Raw genomic sequence first — 23,284 nt, 5'->3', positions numbered from 1 at the left:
CCCGCCCCCACCCCCTGCCACCACGCACACCCTGTGGGCATCTCTTTTGTCCATGTATTGTTTGTAACAACACATCTGAATTTTAAATTTGGGTTTATTTGTCTTCCACTCTGCATTAGTTGCCTTATAAATGATTGTTAAATAAACCGAAAACAAGCACAAGAAGATAAAATTTTATTCTAAGACTTTATGAAAGTCTTTCCATAATTTGCAACTCTCACTCCTCCATGTCCTAGGTGTATGGACCAGTGGAAAATCTGAGATTTCTGTACTTTAAGGACAGCGCATTTTGGGGTAGAACTGTAAGCCAGGGGAATGTCCACGAGGGCAAACAGTGAACAACTAAGCACCGGCATCTAATTCGTCACTCGGTTTGCTCAGAAGAGGGTGCACATCTACCTTTAGCCCAGTCCTGCACCTCTGCTTGGCCGAAGATGAGGTAGAAAAACAGGCCTGCTATGTTCACAGCAGCTGAAAGCAAGAAGACATTCCTCCAACTGAACTTTGAGTCCTGGAGGCAGGAAACTACAAGTTATTAACAGTCTCCTAGATCTTGTCCCTCCTGGTTCAGAAAGGCTTTGGCACCATGTTCTACTGCCCTCATCCCCAATTCTGCCCCGCATTATATGTTCCTGGTTGTTCTTAGAATATGCAGGTACATTTCCGGTGCCCTGGTCTTTCCCTCTGCTGGAATATTCCTCCCCTCAAGTGGTCATTTGTCTCGCCCATGTACTTGCTTCCCATAAATATTACTTTTTCAATGAGACTTCCTCAACCACCCTACTTAAAACTGAAATCCCACTCCCTCTTACGTGCCCTATTCTCCTCTCCTGCCCTACTCTTTTCTTAGCGCTTACCACCATTCACTATACCATGTTTTCGTTTAGTGTGTTAGTTTTCTATCTGTTTCTTTCCTACCGACTTCACAAGGGCAGGGACTTCTGTTTGTTTTATTCACTTAAACAGTGCATGGCACATGCTAATGTTCAGTGCATATATGTCGAATGAATGAAGAGGTAAATGAGTGAGTGAGTAATAAGGGAAACAAGAGCAGTTTGAGAATTTCCATTTTAAACAGTGTGTTAGTCAGTGGCTGGAAGAGAACTGAAGCTTCAAAAAACAAGGACTTGGTGTCAAAAAGAATACCCTTTCTTTGTTATTCTCCATTCATTTTCCTGGCTTACTGGTGGAAACCACAGGAAACTTAAAGAATGATAGTCGTGTGAATGTCATATGCATGTTTCTTCCCGTAAAGTCTGTATCAGTCTGATCCTTATGAAATTGTCATCAGATGAATTTGTTTATTCTGACAACTTTAAATGCATCTCCCAGGATGGAAGGCTGTATGAATGTAAAAACACTATGTAAGCAATACTGGGCAGAGGAATTTCTGTACTAACCACTGATGAGCATACATGTAATGTACAGGTTGCTCCTTCGCTCTGTCATTCACTCATCCACTCAGCATCTCGTTCATTTGTTCTATAAATATTTGTTGGGTTTCTACATAGGGTGACCAACTCTTTCCAGATTGCCTGGAACTTTCAAGGTTTTAGTGTTGAAAGTCCCACATCCCAGGAAACCCCTCAGCCCCAGCCAATCAGAATGGTTGGCCATTCTATACTTCACAAGAAAGGCCATGATTATTGCTAGAAAATGTGATGATTAGCATGAGAAACTCATTCTAAGAACTCATAAAGCATAAACTCATACAGTGGAGCATTCTCCTTCACTCCATACCCGGAACATGTGGTAATTTTTCTGCATGAGCTGAGCCTAGGGTCAGAATGAGAGGCTGGATGATCTTTTGAGATGACTCTTGTGAATATCATAATCATCAGAACATTTGACCTTACCTGACTGACAAAAAATCCGGCAACTGTGGGAGAGATGGCTCCCGCTATGTAAGAAAAGATTTGTGACAGTCCCCTGAGTAAGGCACTGTACCTGCGAGAGAGAAAGTGTGAGAAAACAATATTCCTCTGTAAGCAAAGGGTTAATCTCAGCTGATCTGTTGCAACTCTATGATTATCTCTGGGGATTGCTGGAGCTGTGCTGACCCTTAGTCAAACCTGAATGAAATGTACTGACTAGTGATCAGTATAATCCAGTTCTAGGATCTGGGATTTCCAAGGGGTAACCTGCACTAACTTGTAAACATTCATTATACAAAATGTACAGATTGATGATTGGCAGCTGGTTTATATGTTCTCTTGTCTTCTGCTATGGAGCCTGATCTTTCAGCCTTGTTTTTAGGTATAAAAGACCTCCCATTGGATGAGACATGGGCTTCCCTGAGACCAAGGTATCTCCCATGTAATTTGGTGGTTCATTACCTGAAGATGAAGTGTGTCCTATTGACTGTGAACGGTCCATGGATGGTCCCTGGGAGCTATATTTGGAAGTCTCAGTCATCTGATATTTACCTATATCAGAGGTGAATGTTTCTCCTGCTATCCTGTATCCTCTACCTTTATTAAAGCCTTACATGAGCACGCCCTCTGAAGTTTACGAGTCCTTTCAGTGATCCAGCCCTGTGTAACTGCTGCATTCTCCAACAGAAAGAAATTGGTGTGAGTCTCCCACAGTTGAACTGTGAGTGTGGCCACTGACTTCTCCTGTCTTCATCTGGAAAAACTAAGTTCACAGAGGTTGGCTAGCTTTGGGTCCCTTCCAGGAATTATTTGGATGTACGGCTGGTGCTGAAATTTCCTGTGACCCATTGCATGTGTCACATTTTACTCATGTGTAAGAGCATGTTTAGGGATGATCACAGGTCCCTACCGAGGAGCAATATCCATGAAGTTGACAAGGGCTCCTGATTGGCTGAGGCTTTTGGTGGCAGAAGACCGTATCAAGAAGGCCATGGTGGCACTGAAGCTGGATCTGACCCAGAAAAGGGACACGAAGAACGCACATGGGAGGAGAACCCCTGGGGCAGGAGAACAAACACAGAGTGAATAGGAAGCTGCCCTGAGCATCCCACATCCACCCCCCACCCCATGTCTACCTTGGTTCTTACCTATGGCAGTGAAGACTTTCCTGATGGTATTGAGTCTGAGGATTTTTCTGGAGAGGAGAAAATCTGCCAGTAGACCTCCAGGGACAATGCAGATACCGGCAGAAACAAACGGCAGGGCTGACAGCATCCCACTCTGAGAACCAGAGCTGAGGTGAGGTGCATGCTTCACTACACCCACCATGACACAGATTGATCCCTGGGTGAATTGTCCACACCTATAGCTTTTCTTTTATTTACACATCACCTTTAATATGTATTTCTGGAATGAGCCAATATAATTTTAGTGCCTGAGGAAAAATATGCACACAGTTCAATTTGGAAAAAAAATGGACCAATGCTGTCTTCATATATAAGGATCATGTAGAAATAGATATTAAAAAGAACAAGAGCCAGTAGAAAAATAGTCAAAGGATATGAATGGATCATTTACAAAAAAGAAAAATAAGTGATTTCTAAGCATATTAAAAGGTATCCACCCTCATAATAGTAAAACTACTGTGAGATACAATTTTATCAAACTGGCAAAAGTGCAACAGTTTTTTGACATGATCTGTGGTGATGCCGGGGGGAATCAGGCACTTCCAAATATTATCAATGCCCAATGGAGGGCAATTTGATAATAAATATAAAAGTTTATAGAGGAGATAGATCAAGATAGTGGAGTAAGAGGACGTGGAGCTCACCTCCCCCCATGAAACATCAAAAATACATCTACATGTGGAGCAATTCTCACTGAAAACAAACTGGAGACTGGCAGAAAGACTCTTATACAACCAAGTCTGTAAGAAAGTTTCACATGTAATTGGGTAGGAAGGGAGAGAAGTGATCAGATCAGGACCTACACCCCTGGGAGGGTACACAGAAGAGGAGGGGGAATTACACAGGCTCAGAGATCCTCCCTGGGGAGTGAGTGGTGAGAACCACTGAGCACTACGCCCTAGGATCTGGCACCAGGAGGACAAGTCCCCTTAGCTGATTCAAAAAACTGTGGGATTGATAGCAGGACTATAAAAAACCAAGACTCCGCTCATGAAGAGCATGCACACACTGGCTTACTCCCCAGAAAAAGGCAGAGGAAGCAGATTGAAACTGATAGGGACTCTGGCTGGTTTCCCACCACTGCCTAACACACACCCCAGCCTGAGCAGAGCACCTGCTCCAGCCGCTCTTGCTCCCAGTGCAGCTCCACACTGGAGAGAGGGCTGCCATGGCTGAGAGGAGTATGCAGTTGTGAGGGAAAGAGACAGCTCAGACTTAGCACAGCATCTGGACATTGCTGGTGCCTATGAAGGCAGAAGATCAGGAGCTGTCCAGGACTCCGACTAGTGCTGTCACTACCACAGCTTGCACTCCAACCCATACCAAGCACCCACTCCAGCTCCTCTTGCTCCAGCACTGTTCCCCTCTGGGTGAGTGTGCCTGTGCTGGGAGGGGAGAGAGCACACACGTAGAGGGAATGGAGCCAGATCAGACCAACCCTCAGGTCTTCTGACCCAGCAACGTGGGACCCACCCCCACCCTGATAGCATGGTGTTGGCCACCAAACCGAGGAGAAGCCCTGGCTCACAACTGGCTCTTGCTCTAGCCCTTCTACCTCCAGCCCTACCTCCTACCCTGGTGATAGCTGCCAGCACACCATGGGGGAAGAGTGACTTATGCTCAACGTCAGATGTAGCTGTGCCACCAAAGACACTGGGCACATACAGACTGCACAGGGATGCTTCCACACAAGGACACCCCTTCAAGTCCAGGATAGCTAAATGTTTCACCTAATTTCATAGAGACAGAGAACGTTAAGCAAAATGAAAAGATAGAGAAATTTAATTCAAAGGAAAGAACAAGAGAAAACCCCTGAAAAAACAAGTAATGAAACAGAAATAATGTACCACATAAGAGTTCAAAGTATTAGTAATAAGAATGCTAACTAAATTAAAGAGTAGATGAACACAGTGATAAATTTAATAAGGAAATAGAAAACATAAAAAAGAGCCAGCCAGAACCGAAGAATACAATAACTGAAATGAAAAACAGAGTAAAAGGAATTAACAGCTGACTAGGTGATACAAAAGAATGCACATGTGATCTGGAAGATAGAATAATGGAAATCACCCAATCAGAGCTGCAAAAAGAAAAACAGAAGAGTTTAAGAGATCTCTAGGATAACATTAAGCAAACCATGATTTGCACTATAGGAGTCCCAGAAAGAGAAGAGAGAGAGAGAGACAGGTCAAAAATGTATTTGATAAAATTATGGCTGAAAACTTCCCAAACCTGAAGAAAGAAACAGATATCCAGATACAGGAAACACAGAGGGTCCCAAACAAGATGAACCTAAACAGACCTACACCAAGACATATCATAATTAACATGGAAAAATTAAAGATAAAAAAAGAATTCTAAAAGCAGCAACAGTCACATACAAGAGAACCCCCATAAGACTATCAGCTGATTTTTCTGCAGAAATTTTGCAGGCCAGAGGTAGTGGCATGATATATTTAAAGTGCCAAAAAGGAAAAACCTGCAACTAGGATACTCTACCCAGCAAGATGATCATTTAGAATTGAAGGAGAGATAAAGAACTTCTCAGACAAACAAAAACTAAAAGAGTTAATCAATACCAAACCTACCCAAAAAGAAATGTTAAAGGGTCATCTCTAAGTGGAAAAGAAAAGGCTACAACAAGAAGTAAGAATCTATAGGAAAGCAAAAATCCCACTAGTAAAAGAAAATAGACAGTAAAGACTGTGGATCAACCACTTAAATAGGCTAGCATGAAGATTAAAAGACAAAAAATTGTAAAATCAACTATAAATACAATTAACAGTGAAGGGATAAACATGAAGATGTAAAATATGACATCAAAACACAAAACATGGAGGAGGAGAGTAAAAAATGTAGATCTTTTAGAATGTGTTTGAACTTAAATGACTACCAGTTTAAAACAAGTAGATATAGGTAAATATACATGAACCTCATAGTAACCACAAATTAGAAACCTACAATAGATACAAAAAAACGAGAGAAAGGAACACAAGGATACCACTTAAAAAATCATCAAGCCACAAGGGAATAAACTAAAAGAAAAATAAAGGAACAGAAAAGAACTATAAAAACAATCAGAAAACAAGAAACAAAATAGCAATAAGTACATACCTACCAATAATCACTTAAAATTTCAATGGACTAAATGCTCTAATCAAAAGACATAAGGTGGCTAATTGGACTAAAAAACAAGACCCATCTGTATGCTGCCCACAAAGACTCACTTCAGAGCTAAAAACACATACAGATTGAAAGTGAGGGGATGGAAAAAGATATTTCATGCAAATGGAAATGACAAAAAATGGGGGGAGCAATACTCATACCAGACAATATAGACTTTAAAACAAAGTTTATAACAAAAGACAAAGAAGGGCATTATATAATGACAAAGGAATCAATACAAGAATATATAACACTTTCTAACATATATGGACCTAATATAGGAGCACCTAAATATATAAAGCAAATATTAACAGACATAAAGGGAGAAATTGACAATGATACAATAATAGTAGGAGACTTTAATACCTCACTTACATCAATGGACAGATAATTTAGACAGAAAATCAATAAGGAAACAGTGGTCTTAAATGACACAACAGACCAGTTGGACTTACAGGACATTCCATCCAAAACCAGCAGAATACACATTCTTTTCAAGTGCACATGGAATGTTCTCCAGAATGGATCACATGCCAGGTTACAAAAGAAGTTTCAACAAACTTAAGAGGATAGCAATTATATCTGGCATTTGTTCCAACCACAATGGTATGAAACTAGAAATCAATTACAGGAAGAAAAATGGGAAAAACACAAACATGTGGAGACTAAAGAACATGCTACTTAAAAAAAAAAAAAGGGTCAATGAAGACATCAAAGAGGACATAAGAAATACCTTGAGACAAATGAAAATGGAAACACAGTACTCCAAAATCTATGGGATGCAGCAAAAGCAGTTAGTTTATGGCAGTATAGGCCTTCCTCAAGAAACAAGAAAAATCTCAAAATCTGGTATTTGAAAGAGAACGAAAAAAGCCCAAAGTCAGCAGAAGGAAGGAAATAATAAAAATCAGAGAGGAAATAAATAAAACATAGATCAAAAATAAATAAATAGCTATAGAAAAGATCAGTGAAACCAAGACTTGGTTTTCTGAAACGGTAAACAAACTTGATAAACCTTTAGCCAAGATCATCAAGAAGAAAAGAGAGAGGACCCAAATAAACAAAATAAGAAATGAAAGAGGAAAAATACCACCCAATACCACAGAGATACAAAAAAAATCATAAGAGAATACTATGAACAGTTATATGCCAACAATTTGGACAACCTAGAAGAAATAGATAATTTCTAGAAACATACATAACTGAACCAAAAATAGACAATCTGAACAGACCAATCACTGGTAGTGAAATTGAATTCATAATTTTAAAAATAACTCCCAGTAACAAAAGTCCAGGACCAAATGGCTTCACAGGGGAGTTCTACAAAAAATTAAAGAAGAGCTCATACCTATCTTTCTCAAACTATTCCAAAAAATGGGAGAGGGGGGAATACTCCCAAATTCATTCTATGAGACCACCAGTACCCTATACCAAAATCAGACAAAGACACTACAAAAAAGAAAATTATAGGCCAATATCTCTGATGAATATAGAAGCAAATATCCTCAACAAAATATTAGCAAACCAAATTCAACAATATATAAAAAGGATCGTACCCCCATGATAAAGTGATTTATTCCAGGAAGGCAAGGATGGTTCAATGTTCACAAACCAATCAATGTGAGACATCATATTAACAAAAGGAAGGATGAAAATCACATAATCATCTCAATAGATGCAGAAAAAAGCATGTGACAAAACTTAATATCCATTCATAATAAAAACTTCCATCAAAATTGGAACATAACATAATAAAGGCTGAGAAAACAGGGCAGATTGGGGACAGGAATGAGAGTAAGATTTTTCACTCTTTTACCTTTTTATATATTTTTTTAAAATGTTGATCCCTGTTTTTATCAATTCAACTCCTAAATTAAATTGCCATTAAAGAAAATGCAAGGAAAGGAGACCATTCTTTGTTGTATGTAACCCAAACAATGAAAAGGATCTCACTGTCAACTGGTCCGAGATGTTTATTTTACAGATGAGTAAACCAAGGCCATCAAGGTAATGTGAGTTACTGAGAAAAATACCCTGAGAGCAATGGGAGTCCAGATCTCTTGACTTCTCAAGCTGGGAAAACTCTACTGTCTGTTCTCAACTTGTGCTAATCATTCCCTCATCCTCCTCTTCCTCAGCCTTGGCCTCTGAGGATAAAGAGCCTACCCTGCTTCATGCCAGGGATCAATCACTTCCAACAGCCAGCCTCAGGATGTCTAGATCTCAGCACTGGCATCCTGCTTGTCTGGCCCTCCTGTCCCTGATTCCCTGGCCTGGGATTCTGGTTCGATTGCCCGCTGCTGCCCACCCCACTCCTTTGGGAAGACCCATAGCTACTCTATTCTTGGGCTTTCTGATATCAGTACCTCCAGCCTGCTTGCGTGCATGCTCCCCAGACTCTGACCTCTGCTAAGAAGGTCAGTTCTCTGTTGACCACTCAGCGTGTTTTCACCAGATGAGCCCAGTCAACATGAGAGAACTGCTTTTTGAATACAAAGGACAAGAATAAAACACTAATTCAATGACCTAGTGAACTGTCACTAATAAGCTAGGAGATGATATACTCTTCACCAATTTTGAGACATTCATCTGGCAGGAATTGACAGGCTCCTCTCAGCCAATCAGAGCATCTGTTCATTTTTTGAAAAGTCAGAGAGATGTACACATATGTGCACTTTTCTTTTTATATGTTATACTTGAATAAAATGTTTTTCTAAAAAGACATTGTCCACAAGTTTTTGGTATAAGTCCTATTTAGGACTTTATGTGCTATTAATGTCTTACTTTCAGCATATGTTGTTTATGCTTCTCTGTCACAGCTTTCTCGAAGGCAGACTTTGTTTTGTTAATGCTTTATTATTTATGCTGCCAGCAGAATGTCTTGTTTGCAAATGTTGATTGGACTGAACATTAAATTTCTGCATAAGTTCCTTAAAAAATATGATATTCTATGAATGGCAAGTTGACCTAGAGCCATACTACTCTGCCCCCAATAAGCAGTAGGACACATTGAGTTGAATCAGAATTCAAGTGAATCAGGTTGCGTTTCCTACATGAAGGTCCTTGGCCTAAGCCCATGACCATAGGAGAAAGAAAGGTTATATATGAAGCAACAGAAGAGCAGAATGAGTTTTCTCCGTACTTACATCTCTGATGTTAGCTTGAAGTACAGAACTGATGTATGTTGGTAGGTATGACCTGATTACAAAATAATGCCAGTAGTCACTGAAATAAAAGACGAGAATGCTCCAAAGCGGTAGGGATTTGATCATAGCCTTAATGGGAAGAGACCAGCCTGGTGGAGAATCCTGGAAGAAAGTACATATAAATATCCCCTCCATCTAAAGACCAGAACTTTGCTCTACTGAACTCTTCACCACTGAGACATAGGTAAATGGCAGAGGAGTTCCCCTGTGCACCTCTTGAGCCAGTGAACAGATGATGTATTCCTTTTCGCTAGTGCTGATAAACGGATGATTCACGGGGTCATCATAAATGAGAGCAAACCAGAGAAAAGAACAGATGCAGCCAATGCCACCTAAAAAAAAAAACGAGAATCTGCTTAGCACAGGATTGGAGTTCTATCAGTTTGATTCTGCCCTGAGATGATTCCTGTGGTTAACAGAATGGCCCCCATACTCCACTCCTTCCTGCATCTATCCCTTGCATAGCCCTATCATAGGTGGAGGGTACTTCCTCACCACTTGACTTTGGTCTTGGCCATGTAACTTGCTTTTGCCAATGACATGGGGCAGTTCAGAGCCTAGGCTTCAAGAAGCACTTCATTTTTTCACTTGTCCTCTCGAGTCTTATCAATTGGTATAGGAACAACATGCTCCAGCTCACCCATTGTCCAAGACAGATGAGAGACACAGAGAGCAGAGCTGCCTAGCTGTCCCACAAAACTAAGAGACTAAACATTTGTTGTTTAAAATCACTGAGTTTGGGGAGGTTTTGAAATGCACCAATAATAAGGCTGTACGTTGTTGTTAAAAGTTATCAGTGTGTTTGCCCCATGTGCTAGAAAACGCCCTCACTGTTGAAGTACCAGTCAGCATCCCTCCTGCTAGTCATGTTTCTGCAAAGTTTATGTCTTCATTAAATCTTTTCTTATCTATCTCTAACATTTAAGAGTTAGCAGCAGTACATATGTGCAGCTGATTGCCCAGATAATTTCTGGATATGGAATGAAATTCATCCTCAGCAAAGAAATTTCTCTAATATACACATTATTACAGTGTTGGACAACTCAACATTATTAGTATTGAGTGGAAATATGATTCATCTTAAAATTCCCTTTTTAGAATCTTAAAGTCTTGAGTTCTCTTCACTTGTTAGCTTGTTGTTTACACGGTCTTTCACGAATATAGAACAGCCACCATACAGCAGGCATTTTGCTAGATTTTGAGAATATAAGAATACAAAGACATAATTTTGTCATCAAGGAACTTAAAAGCAAGTGGGGAGTGAGAGATATGAAAATTAGTACTGTTGCACATTGAGGATGGAGGATATTAACACTGATTCAACAAATATTTAGTGAGTTCTCATTTTATACACATTGCTTACATTTTCTCAAAACCAGGAGCACAGTAAGCCTCTCTCATTCCTTGAAAATTTTGTAACCTGCCCTTTTGAAGTTTCCATGACAGACCCTTTGAAAGGTGATATGCTATAGTAATCAATCTTCATACACTTTTTTTTTTCTAGCAGATGTATTGGCCTGATGCTATAAGAATCCTGGATCTAAGAGTATTATCCTCTAATGAAAACGCCAGTGGGATTTACTGGTCCCACTGGAATCAGGCGGTTTGCAGATGGGATTCCACAGAATGTTTCAAAAATCAGACAAACACAAACATTAGCTGAAAGCATCTGGGAAGATCCCACCCAGGGCTGGGTAAAGGCAAAATTGCGAAGCAGTAGAATATTGTCTCTGAAGCACTCTGATCTTTGGAAACTTCCACAGCATCTCTCTGTCTATTATGTCCAATCCTAAACCTCACATGATCTGCTCTGTCCTGCAGCCTTTACTGGTAGATTCTCTACTCCAATCAGTATCTTACCTATGATTAGGTCACGTTCCCACAATTTTCTGGTTGTATTAATAATAGGAGAATTTAAAAGAATGTATTAAATAAATAGCATAATTAAAAATATAATCCTACCAAGATTACATTTTCAGCATCTTTTTTTTTTTTTTTTTTTTTTGAAATATGGGGTGGTTAGTTTTTTTTGTTTGTTTGTTTTTGTTTTTAAATTTTTATTTATTTATTTATTTATTTATTTATTTATTTATTTATGGCTGTGTTGGGTCTTCGTTTCTGTGCGAGGGCTTTCTCTAGTTGTGGCAAGCGGGGGCCACTCTTCATCGCGGTGCGCGGGCCTCTCACTATCGCGGCCTCTCTTGTTGCGGAGCACAGGCTCCAGACGCGCAGGCTCAGTAGTTGTGGCTCACGGGCCCAGTTGCTCCGCGGCATGTGGGATCTTCCCGGACCAGGCAGACCAGGGCTCGAACCCGTATCCCCTGCATTGGCAGGCAGACTCTCAACCACTGCGCCACCAGGGAAGCCCACATTTTCAGCATCTTATGAAAGAAATCCGTCCGAGATCCTTTGTGGGTTCAATTTAGAAGCAGGACGGAATGTTACAATGCCTTTAAAGTCATCAGGTTATTCTAGCTATACACTCAGGATATTGAAACTTAAATATCATTTGCAAGATTCGCAACATGATTAGCTCTGAACATTATCAACTTTAGTTATATATTTATATCTATTAGGATTTGGTTAACCATAAATGACTTGCATCACAGAAATCATGCCCAGCAATCTCTGTCATAAAACAAGATTCTGAGATTTGAAAAGCAAAAACTTACCAAAGATATAGAAGACATAAGGCCATCCTATGGTCTGGCAGAGGTGACCACCAACCAGGAGGATGATGAAGGAGCCCAGCACTGACCCTAAACAGAAGATGTGAGGATATTCTGGGTGACAAGGTCAGGCTTGGGACTCTCTGAGCTTCCTGCAGATTGACTTGATCACAAAGCTAAGTTGCAACCCAGGCTACATAGGTTCAGATTCTGCTCCTACCCTCAGTAGCTGTGTGACTTTGGACAAGTTATTAGTCTATTTGTGTCTCAAATTCCCTTATGTGTGAAATGGAAGTAATTATATATAACTGAGTTGGAAGATTGTTCTGAGACTAAAAGGAAATTAAAAGCATTTGCAAGAATGTTTGGTGTCCAGTAAACATTTGGTTATGATCAAGAAAGATAGTATAGGGTAGTGCTTTAGAGCAAGGAGACAGAGTAGTTAGGATGTAAGGTTTGGCTTCTGTTGATAGGCCATGGCAGAGTACTCTTGGGCAGTTCACATAAGGTGACAATTAAGTTATCAGTTACCTGATACAGCAATGGTGATGAGTTGACTCCTTTCCGTTGGTGGAGCCCATCTGGCCCAGGTTGAATACTGACTTGTTAATAACATAACCTGAAAAAAAAAGTTGATTCTTGGCTATCTGAGGTCACTTTGGAACCTATATTCTACTCGTACTTAGAAAACATCTCGGTACCTGGACAATGCCTTGGATGATCTGTAGGACAATGAGCAAAGTCACTCCAGTATCAGCTGCTAGTGGAGTGAAGAGGGTCAGGACTGAGGTAGTAAACATGCCAGCACCAGCCAAGTACTTGGTTCCAAATATTTCAGCCAGATAGCCACTGGGGATTGGAGCCAAGAATGAGCCATAGTTGAGTGAGCTAAGGATGATTCCCTGGATTTCAGGACTCCAGTCATACGTAGCAGCCTAGATGACAAAGAGAAACTCACTGTTTATCTTTGGCTAGAGTGTTGACAATTTTTATCATGAGGACTTGAGATACAAGAAAATAACTGGCAGTTCTCTTTCCTTTTACTTCTCTCCAGTTCCTCCAATCTACCAATTTTATCAAGAAAACCTAAATATATGCCCAATATACTCTTTCCCCTTTCACAGTTTCCCCAGCTACACAATTAACTGACCAATTAAAATAGAGCCTGTAAAGAAAGAAAATCTATGAAGAAGAAAGAATCATAGGCAAGGTAATAAAAAATATGTGAAGGAAGAAAGTAGACATAAATCTGTGAAACTTATTTTGTGGTGATTTTCATCATTGTAAGGGAAGAATTTACCTCCACTAAATGATAAAAATCTGTTTCCTTCATTCTAATTTTAGTCCCCAGTCACACTTACAGACACTAAGTCAGGATAAAATCTCAGATACGTGTTATGTTCTTGTGTAATATCGTTCCTTGAACATAGTAGATGCTCAATACACTAAGTCCCCTACGTACATACCTTCAAGTTGCAAACTTTCAAAGACGTGAAGGTGCATTTGCATGTCCAGTCACGTAAGTTAGTTCACGTGTCTGGCATACATTGTCACGTGCATGTATCCTCTACAGTTGGTTGTGCTTTTGTGTACTTTACTGTATAGAATACAGTAGTACAGTATCTTTACTTCAAGCCCAGGATGTGCGGAAGCAAGCGTAAAAGCAGTGGTGATGTATCTGGTACTGCTAAGAAGCACCAAGAGATGATGATGGAAACAAAAGTGAAAATAATTAACAGAATGGAGTGAGGCGAGAAGAAGGTAGGCATCACTCGTTCTTATGACATGAATCATTCAACCATCAGCACGATTCTAAAGAACAAGGACTAGATCGTGGAACATGTGAAGTCTGCTGTGCTGATGATGTCAACAATAATATCGAAGAAGCATAGAAAAATGATGGAGGAGATGCAGAAACTGCTCAGTATGTGAATGCAAGATCAGCATCAGCATTGAGTCCCATTCAGCTTAATGCTGAGTCAAGAGGAAGCTAAAAGCCTTTATGAATACTTGAAGAAGAAACACGATGAAGAATCAGAGGGCGCATCTTTTAATGCCAGCCATGGCTGGGTTCATTGGTTCAATGCTAGAGCCAACCTTCACAACGTAAAAGTAAGTGGCAAGGCAGCAAATGCAGATACATTAACTGCCCAGGAATTTCCTGAAATGCTTCGAGAAATTATTGATGAAGGTGTGTATTTACCTGAGGGGGTTTTTAATGTGGATGAGACAGGACTGTACTGGAAGAGGATGCCAGACCAAAGTTACATCAGCAAGGAGGAAAAATTGATGCCAGGCTATAAAGCAGCAAAGGACAGGTTAACTCTGTTGCTTGGTGGCAATGCTTCCGGCTATATGAAGCTCAAGCCTCTCTTAGTTTATCATTCAGAGAACCCAAGAGCCCTTAAAAACATAGCCAAGGCCTCTCTTCCTGTTGTGTGGAAGAACAACCCCAATGCCTGGGTTACACAGGCTATTTTCCAGGATTGGTTTTTCCACCACTTTACCCCAGAGGTAGAGAAATATTGCTTGGAAAAGGATGTCCCATTCAACATTCTTTGCTGCTCGACAATGCTCCATGCCAACCCCATTCATGGACGACTTTCATCCCAACGTCAAAGTAGTGCATCTGCCACTGAATACTACGTCACGCATCCATCCAATCTATGGACCAGGAAGTTATAGCGACTTTCAAGAAATATTATTTATGTCACACTTTTTGTCAGTTAGTAAAGATGAGTGATGAATCAGGAACAACCTTGCAACAATTTTGGAAGGACTATAACATCTACAAGGCCATAAAAAACATTGACTTTGCTTGGAGTGAGGTTACGGCCATCACCATGAATGGAGTTTGGAAGAACCTTTGCTTGCAGTTTGTTCACGATTTTCGTGGATTTAAGAAGGTGGATGAGGAGTCCAAAGAGGTCTTCAGCAACATAGTGACCCTCAGCGAGAAGATGGAGCTAGATCTGCAAGAGGATGACTTCATTGAATCCTTGCTGTGCAACACGAGGAGCTTACTATTGAAGACCTGGTGGAATTGGAGGCCCAGAGAAAGAACAAAGAGAGACAAGAGAAAGAAGAAGTAACTGTAGAACCGAAGGGATTCATGATTCAGGAAACGGCAAGGGGGTTTCTTTGTTTGAGGAAGCACTGTTAGTTTTGAGGCACAGGACCCAAACATAGAACGGTGCACGAAGGTTGCAGCAGCCGTTCAGAATGCAATCCGGTGCTACTATGTCATCTCTGATGAGAAAAAAAGAGCTACTACCCAGACATCCTGGATCATTTTTTCAATAGAGTAGAATTGAATACAGCAAGGAGCCAGAACCTGTGCCATCAACGTCAGGCATGAGTGAAATTGCAGCTTGCCCTCCATCTCCTTTTGCTGACAATCCTTCAGCTCTACCATCTCCCACCTCCTCTCCCTCCTCCAGTCAGTAACTCTCCTTGACTGTTCACTTGATGCCAGCCTCTGTATGCCAGCTGTTGTACTGTGCTACTGTACTTTTCAAGGTATTGTACTGTAAGATTAAAAATGTTTTATTTTTTGTTTGTTATGTATTATTTGTGCAAAAAGTATTATAAACCTATTACAGTACAGTACCATAGAGCCAATTGTGTTAGTTGGGTACCTAGGCTTTGTTGGACTTACGAACGAGCTCTTGGAACAGAACTCGCTCGTATGTAGGGGACTTACTGTACATAACTCTTTAGGTCCAAACATTTGAGCCAAAGAAAGGATCCAGAGTCTCATTAGACTTACCACTGCCTTAAATTCATTCAGAGTTTCATTCCAGTTGTCCTGGAAGTCAGTGGGTGGCCTCTCTGTGGAGATACTGGGTGGGCTGGGTGGAGCTGTGTTGTTCACCATAGCTGGCAAGGCAATGCTCATGTTCATTTGTTGGGTGGAAATCGAAAAATTACAGACATGCACAATAAGGGCCAGCCCATGTCGGACTGAACAAAAGCCTAAGAAAAGAGGGTACAGAGAGTCTTACATTCAGGGTGCTTTTCTCCCACCCTTTCTAAGTCTGGAAGTGGGAGAAGATTGCAGTCTGTCTGTGAAGCAGAAATAGAGAGCAGATGTGACTTTGTAGGTGTCTGGGAATAGAGGAGGTGGATAATTCCCTCAGAAGCGTTACTTAAGCAGAGACTTAAAGAATGCACAGAACTGGCCAGAGCAAGCATTAAGAAAGAGTTTTCCAGGCAGGGTCCTGGGATGAGCTGATGAGAGCAGGAATGGAAAGAAGTGAATTTAGAGAAAGAATTAGCCGGAAGCTGTGATTGATTGGATATGGATAGTAAGAGAGAAAAGTTGTTGGAAATGATTCCCAAGTGCCCCACTTGGGCAGCTGGGATGGCTTTTGGTACCATATGTAACCAGGAACATGACAGATTAATATGTTCGGGGGCTGGGAGGAGATGAGGTTTGAAAGGAAGGTTAGGTTAGACTATAGAAGTATTTAAACATCATCCTGGTATTATAATCTAGGCTTGCAAAAAATTTTCTAGTGATCCATGGGAACTCTGGGGTTATCCCTGGGGCTGAGTCCTGATAGATTAGTTTGACAACAGCTGGCAGGATTGATTGATTATCCCTGGAGAGAAATCTCAGAGGTATAATGTGTGGTCACTGTCCTCAAGGCATGTGGGCGCCCCGTTTCCTGGCTCCTGCAAGGGAGCAAACATAGCTGGAGTGGCCAGCACTGTTCCCTCGTGTGTAGCAATATTCTTGTTAAGTTCCAGGAATTGACAGATCCCTACCGTTGGTTTAATTCTGGGAACATTTAGTTGACTCTCCCCTCCCCATCCACAAAATTTACACTAGAATTTTGATCAATATCATATTGATATGGCAGATTAAATTAAGAGGGATTGCCATATTTATAGTATTGCCTTCTCTCAGCCAAGAACAGGGATGGCTCCCCATGTATTCAAGTCTTTTTCTCTGTCCCAGGGTGGAATTTTATAATTATCTTCAGTTAAGTCACACACAGGTTTTTAAAGTACTTTTTGTTGGTTCCATAACTGTGTCTTTTTCCCTATCATTTTCATCTTGTTTTTCCCCCTTAGGTTTAGACAAGAAAATTAAACACATACACACGTTATGTGCAAATAATGGAAAAAATAGGTGATTCTTTTTGCCGTTTGTAACATGTACTCTATTCTCTTGGGTAATTTTATTCACTGGCAGTTTCTAAACAATGGTAAATAGGAACGGAGAGAGTGGGCACTCCTGCCATATCTGAATCTACTGGGAATACTTCTCACATTACACCATTAGGTATGTTGCTGGTGTTGGTGGCTCTTGTACTTTTATGGCATTAAGCTATCTCATTTTGATTTTTTATTTTTATGGGAATGTAATGAGTTTGATCAAATGTATTTTAATCATAGAACCAGACTCCTGGATCTGCTCTCTTTACAGCTGTGTGTTCTTGGGCAAGTGACTTAACTCTCTGTGGCTTCAGTATTTCACCTGTAAAATGGGGTTAATAATAGAGCCTCAAGGTGCTGTGATGAAATTTGAATAAGTTTATGTAAGTTCATCATAGTTATTATTAATAATATTTGACTAGCCTTATATTCTTGGAATGATCTCTTCTTAATAGACTGTTTTAATGAAAACACATGATTTATTTTGCTAATATTTTAGCTAGAATTTTACATTAACATATATAATTGAGCTTAATTTGTAGTTTGTGAATGTGTGTGTGTATGTGTATGTGATTTTTTGCCATGCTAGCTTTGTAAAGAAAGGAAGTTTTAAGCTTTCCATTTCAGTCTGTGATCTGAAGTATTTTAGGTACATAATCATTTTCTTTTTTCTTAATACATTTTTGTTTTAGAACAGTTTTAGACTTACAGAATTACTGAGTTCCTGTATACGTCACACCCAGTTTCCCCTATTATTAACATCTTATATTAGTATGGCACATTTGTCACAATTAATGAACCTACATTAATGTATTATTATTAGCTAAAGCCGATTCTTCATTCAGACTTCTTACTTTTCACCTAATATATTTTTTTCTGTCCCAGAATACCATTCAGGATACCATAGTATGTTTAATCGTCACATCTCCTTGGGATCCTTTTGGCTGTGACAGTTTCTCAGCCTTTCCTTGTTTTTGATGACTTTGACAATTTTGAAGAGTATCAGTCACATATTTTGTAGTGTATCCTTCGACTGGGATTCGTCTGACGTTTTTCTCATGATTAGACTGAGATAATGTGTTTTTGAGAGGTTGACCATAGGGGTAAACTGCCATTCTCATCACATCATATCAAGGATACATGCTATCAATGTGATCTATCACTGCTGATATTAACCTTGATCACCTGGCTTGAGATAGTATTTGCTAGGTTTCTTAACTGTGAAGTTACTCTTTTTTTCACCCTTTTCATGCTGGGCTCTGAAAGAAGTCACATGCACAGTCCACACTTAAGGAGTGAGAAGCTATATTTCACCTTCTTAAGGTGGGTATCTATATAAATTATTTGGATTTCTCCTGCATAGGAAACATAAGCATTTTCTGCTCCTTAAAAATCTCATAGAATTTTTCTAGTGAATCTACCAGGACACAATTCATTTGTTTTGTTAAAAGGGATAACTTTTGGACAACTTTCTCACCTTATTACACAGTTTTTTTGACATGTACAATTTTTCTCAATTCAAACTTATAGTTTCATAGAAAATCATGTACTGTATCTATTTCCCCATAATTAGTACCTTATACATTTTAAATGCTTCTGTCTCCCTTTTCCCCATGATTGCTTGTGTTTAATCTCTTTGATCAATCTGAATAGTGAATTGTTTGTTTTATTGCTGTGAATGGAATCTTCTTTACCAAGGAATCAGCTCTTATATATTTTTTCCATTTCAATTCCCTTCATGATTTGATTTTACATTTTTTCTACATTTGAGTTGTCTACTTTGTTTTTACACATACTTTCCTTGGAGTTGTAAACTCAGCAAACTGATGCTTAATTAAGTTGCTTTTATTTATTTTTGTATGATCTTTGTTTTCTTCCCTTCTTCACATCCATTATCTTTTGATCCATGGCCTTACTACCCCTCTGCTTTTTCCATGACTGAGTCAAGCCTCAGCTCTGCATTGCTGATTTGATTTTGTATAGTGATAATTTCTTTCCTTGCTACTACTAATTCTGTTTTAATTTTGAAGTGACATTTTTTCCTCTTTAGTTTTCTTTCTCATCTTCTTTCATATTTTCCTGTTGATTCACTTCATACACTCTAAGCTTTTTTAATTATTATTAGTCTTGAGAACTTGGAGAAATCGGAAATGAAAATATTCTTCAATTTCCCCGGATAAAATAAGCACAGCACTATAATATAATGGTTAATAATCAGACCACTCTGGTTTGAATCAGATAGCACCTGTTTGTGCCTAGATGACTTCAATGAGTTACTCAGTCCCTCTGTGCTTGAGTTCTTGCTCCTGTAAAGTGGAGATGATGCTGGTAGTACCTTCCTTGAAGGACTGTTGTGAGGATTCAATGAATTAATCCATACAAAGTGCTTAGAACAGTGCCTCATAGGCATGCCCTCGTTATGCAATGATCTCTCTTTTATTTAACGTATTTGTTTCCCTTTTTTTGTGCTGAAGTATTTACATAGGTCCCTTGTGGGTCCTACCCACACCCCCAGTCTTGGACTGTAAAAGCCAAGCGTGTGTGACTTTGTTCCCATGTGTTGTAACCTTTGCAGTGGGCCACCTTGGCTGGTTGAAGTCCTGTTGTCATGTGCTGGTAACAGTGTGTATGTGTGTGGGCAAGAGGCAGCTGGTGGGAGGATGGCATCTTGGAACTCTTTCACCAATACAAGGGAAACTAGCTATTCTTCCACTTTAATTCTGCAATGACATCCCCCAAATTTCCAAGTTAATTTCTGCAGTCATGCATGTTTTCCTCTGCTCTGTTGCACTGGCCCCAAGATGCTAAGCGGCAGATGTTTAGAAAGACTGGTGAGCTGTCGAGAGGAAAACATCAGGATGTGGGCACAGAGAAGCTTCACCCACCATATCCTAGCACTGAAGACCTCACCTTGCCTGTGGTCCACCAGCCTCAAGACACTGCCGCTCTAAGCTGGGAGCATGAGCTGGGGCTTCCCCGTGCCCTCCCCTTTCTTCCTATAACATTGGGCCATGCTCCAAGGATGAGAGTTTTGTCTGCTCTTGGCATCCTCTCAATTCATCCAAATTGTATTAAATCTATCAACAAGCCTTAGAGTTTGTAGTGTGTGGTAGGAATAATTCCCAAGTTTTAATATTTCTCAAACTGTTGTGCTTGTTTTATTGGTTTCTGTGACTTTCAGAAAGGAATATTATTGCAGATTCGTCTTTAGGTGACATTCCTAACATAGGCCAGGGTGTATGTACCTCCGTGCAGGCTTTTGATAGGGAGCAAGGAAGCGGTGCCCAATATTGTTTATTAATTCTCACTGCTATCTCTACCCTTCTCAGTTCTTCACAGTAACAGACAAGTACTTGGAAAGTACAATCCTCAACCTACACGCAAACAGGGTTCCAATAATGAGGGCATTCGGGCGGGGTTTGGAAGGCTGAACACAGTGAGAAGCCACTGTGCCGCGGCGGCCGCTACAGGCAGGAATATGAGAATCGGTGATGGTAGATGTGGGGTTTTTGCCTGGGCCTTGTGTGAATCCTCCTGAAAAGTGCCTACTATGTGCTACACAGGATCGCTAGTGGTTTCCCATCCATCCTATACTTCAGGATTTCCTGAAAGTGACTAACTTGACTTTTGCTTCCCCAGTCTCCCAAAGTCTGTGGACTATTTCCATCCCCTATATTAAACCTCTTTTTTTCTGGAATTATAAAGTGGCTTCCATTTATTTGACTGAACCCAGGCAGAAGCTCAAGGGACCCTGGGAGAAAAGGGATAGGAAGGTCAAGATGATATCTGTCCCTACCCTGCCCCATGAACCCTTAACTGAGCCTGATAGAGAGAAATCACTGACCTTCTGGGGGAAACTGAAGGTCCAGCTTTTTTCACCCGGGGTCTCTAGGGATACAGGAGCATAAGCAACTCTGTTCTGTGGCCATGTGGTCAGATGTGACATATAATGGGGGAGGGGGCATTTCCCCACGTGCCATGGAACACCTGGATTTGATTTTGTGAGTGTCTTAGAATCACAGTCATGCCCAGTAAATATATCAGTAGTCTTTGGGGGTCCAGTACTGGGAGAAAGCCCCAGCAGGGTCCTAAGGGTGTGATACAGAGGACCCAGCAATGCCCAGTGAGTATGGGCTAGAACGAGAGATGAGAGGAAAATTGATGTTGGACACCAACTGACGAAGCAGCCAGCAGGGTTTATTCATAAGCACTTATGAGAAATACTTGGACACTCAACAGAATAACCAGGTGGGACTTTAAGAGGTAGTTGAGGGTCTGCCTTATCAGGTAGGATGAGATTTAGCCAAAAAAGGATTAATATTATTAGCATAATGCCATTTGTGATAACAGACTGGGGTCGAGGGGTGGTCACCAGGGGACTAAGCAGCATGGTTGGGTGGATGCCCTAGAAGACTGTGGAAGAAACTAGAAAGACCACATTGAGTCCCACTTTTAGACAAATTATGACGGAGAGTTCCAATGACTGCTGAAAAGTGGGCTGAGGAGGGAAACCTGTGTGAGAGGTGATAATGATAGCTAAGTTTATGTAGTGCTTACTACGTGCCCGGCATTGTCCTAAGTGGTTCACATACTATAACTAATTTAATCCTCATGGAAATCCTATGAGATAAGTACTATTGTTAGTGTCTCATTTTTACAAATTAGGAAACTGAGACACAGAAAGCTTAAGTAACTTGCCTAAAGTCACACAGCTCATAAATTGCGAAATCAGGATTGCAAACACAGGCAGTCTGGCATCTTAATCCATACTCTTACCCAACATGCTATATTGTGCCATGGAAAATGTTTATATGTAAGTTCTCTGTATTACTGATTTTTAGAGAGAAAGAGTTAGGTTAGGATAGGAGAATTTGACCAATGGTATATAGTCCAATAGGCTCCTAAATATTTAGAAATGGATGGAATCTTAGAGATTACAAACCCTTCCATTTTATGGATGAGGAAGCTGAGGCAATGGAACAGTATTCATTCCATGCCAAATGGTAGTTTATTGTAGGGTGAGTATTAGAATGCACGTCTCCTGATTTCTTCTTTGATAGATAAGATTAGGAGAATCCTCTTTTCTTTAAGGCATGTTCATTTCCCAGCAGACATACTGGCTAAAATGTTGAGTCTTGCAAAGCATTCCATCTTGGTTAATGTTTTAATTTTTAAAGGCATTATCTTATGAAAAGCCTATATCTTAAGAGAATTAATGAATAAAATAGTTATTAAGTCATCAAGAGTTTAGAGTAAAATAAGGTGTTCAACAGTTTCCCTTCTGACATATTATTGAAAAGCACTAAGTTGTAACATAACTGAGAGGAAGGAGGAAACGTGACTTCTGTGGTATGGTGTAAAGAAAAAGCCTGTTCTCCTTGAGGTAGGTCTGGATCCGATATGAGCCGAAAGATCAAATGGGGGTGCTCCCTGGACTTAGAATCAGAAAAGCCAAGATTGGTTTCCATATTTTCTACTTAGCATCTGCTCTGAATTTTTTTCTTTATCTCTAACTAACGTCTTGATACCTACCTGTCCTATATACCTTCAAGGTTTCTCGCAAGAAATGAAGTAATTCTCAGTAAAAAAGGCTTTACAGCTATATAAAATTCTTGGCAATTGATGGTAGCAAGAAGATGCTGTGCATCACCAAAGGGTGATATAGATCCCGGTTTTATCCGCACCCCAGTACATGATTTTACCTTTCTTGAAGGTTTGAACTTGAGCTGTGTTTAAAGTACCATCATTGACAATACCTCCCACTGTGGCTTCAGCTTCTACTGTAGTAAACATTTTGGTTCTCTTCTCCCAGACACTGGTGTTTACCTACTGAAATAAAAGAATGCAAAAGCAAATACAGAAAGAGGTGTCCTATATCATACATGGCATGGCCCCAGTTCTTCTAAGAATTAGGAGGAAATATTTGGTGGAAAAAGTGCTAGATTAGGGTTCAGGAGACATGATTTGTTGTCCAGATTCTATCACTATCCAAATGTTTGGCCTTGGGAATGTCACATCTC

General features: G+C 40.2%; 2 protein-coding genes across 9 annotated transcripts in view; one reads left to right on the top strand and one right to left on the bottom strand.

The window, feature by feature from the left end:
- Positions 1–2,506, top strand: part of SLC17A1 (solute carrier family 17 member 1) — a 74,287-nt gene extending 71,781 nt beyond the window's left edge. For 7 of the 8 annotated variants that reach the window (XR_005021703.1, XM_036867721.1, XM_036867724.1 and 4 more), the window contains one exon: positions 2,257–2,506. The gene's annotated coding sequence lies outside the window, so the exon portion shown is untranslated. Of the gene's footprint in view, positions 1–2,244 lie in introns of all 8 variants that reach the window. The other variant, XM_036867720.1, reaches the window with a different exon arrangement.
- Positions 336–23,057, bottom strand: SLC17A4 (solute carrier family 17 member 4). Its single transcript, XM_036867726.1, has 11 exons — positions 22,967–23,057; positions 15,871–16,076; positions 12,803–13,036; positions 12,633–12,720; positions 12,105–12,191; positions 9,646–9,764; positions 9,373–9,534; positions 3,023–3,155; positions 2,785–2,932; positions 1,857–1,947; positions 336–511 (listed from the first exon to the last, which is right to left on the bottom strand). Exons 1-11 carry the CDS (start codon positions 23,055–23,057, stop codon positions 365–367), a joined length of 1,506 nt encoding a protein of 501 aa, XP_036723621.1. The 3' UTR covers positions 336–364.
- Positions 23,058–23,284: the final 227 nt, after the last annotated feature.

This window comes from Balaenoptera musculus, chromosome 11 (genome assembly GCF_009873245.2).
Source record: "Balaenoptera musculus isolate JJ_BM4_2016_0621 chromosome 11, mBalMus1.pri.v3, whole genome shotgun sequence".
NCBI lineage: Eukaryota > Metazoa > Chordata > Mammalia > Artiodactyla > Balaenopteridae > Balaenoptera > Balaenoptera musculus.
Note: the sequence above shows the minus strand (reverse complement) of the source record. Positions and strands in the feature narration are given on the sequence as shown.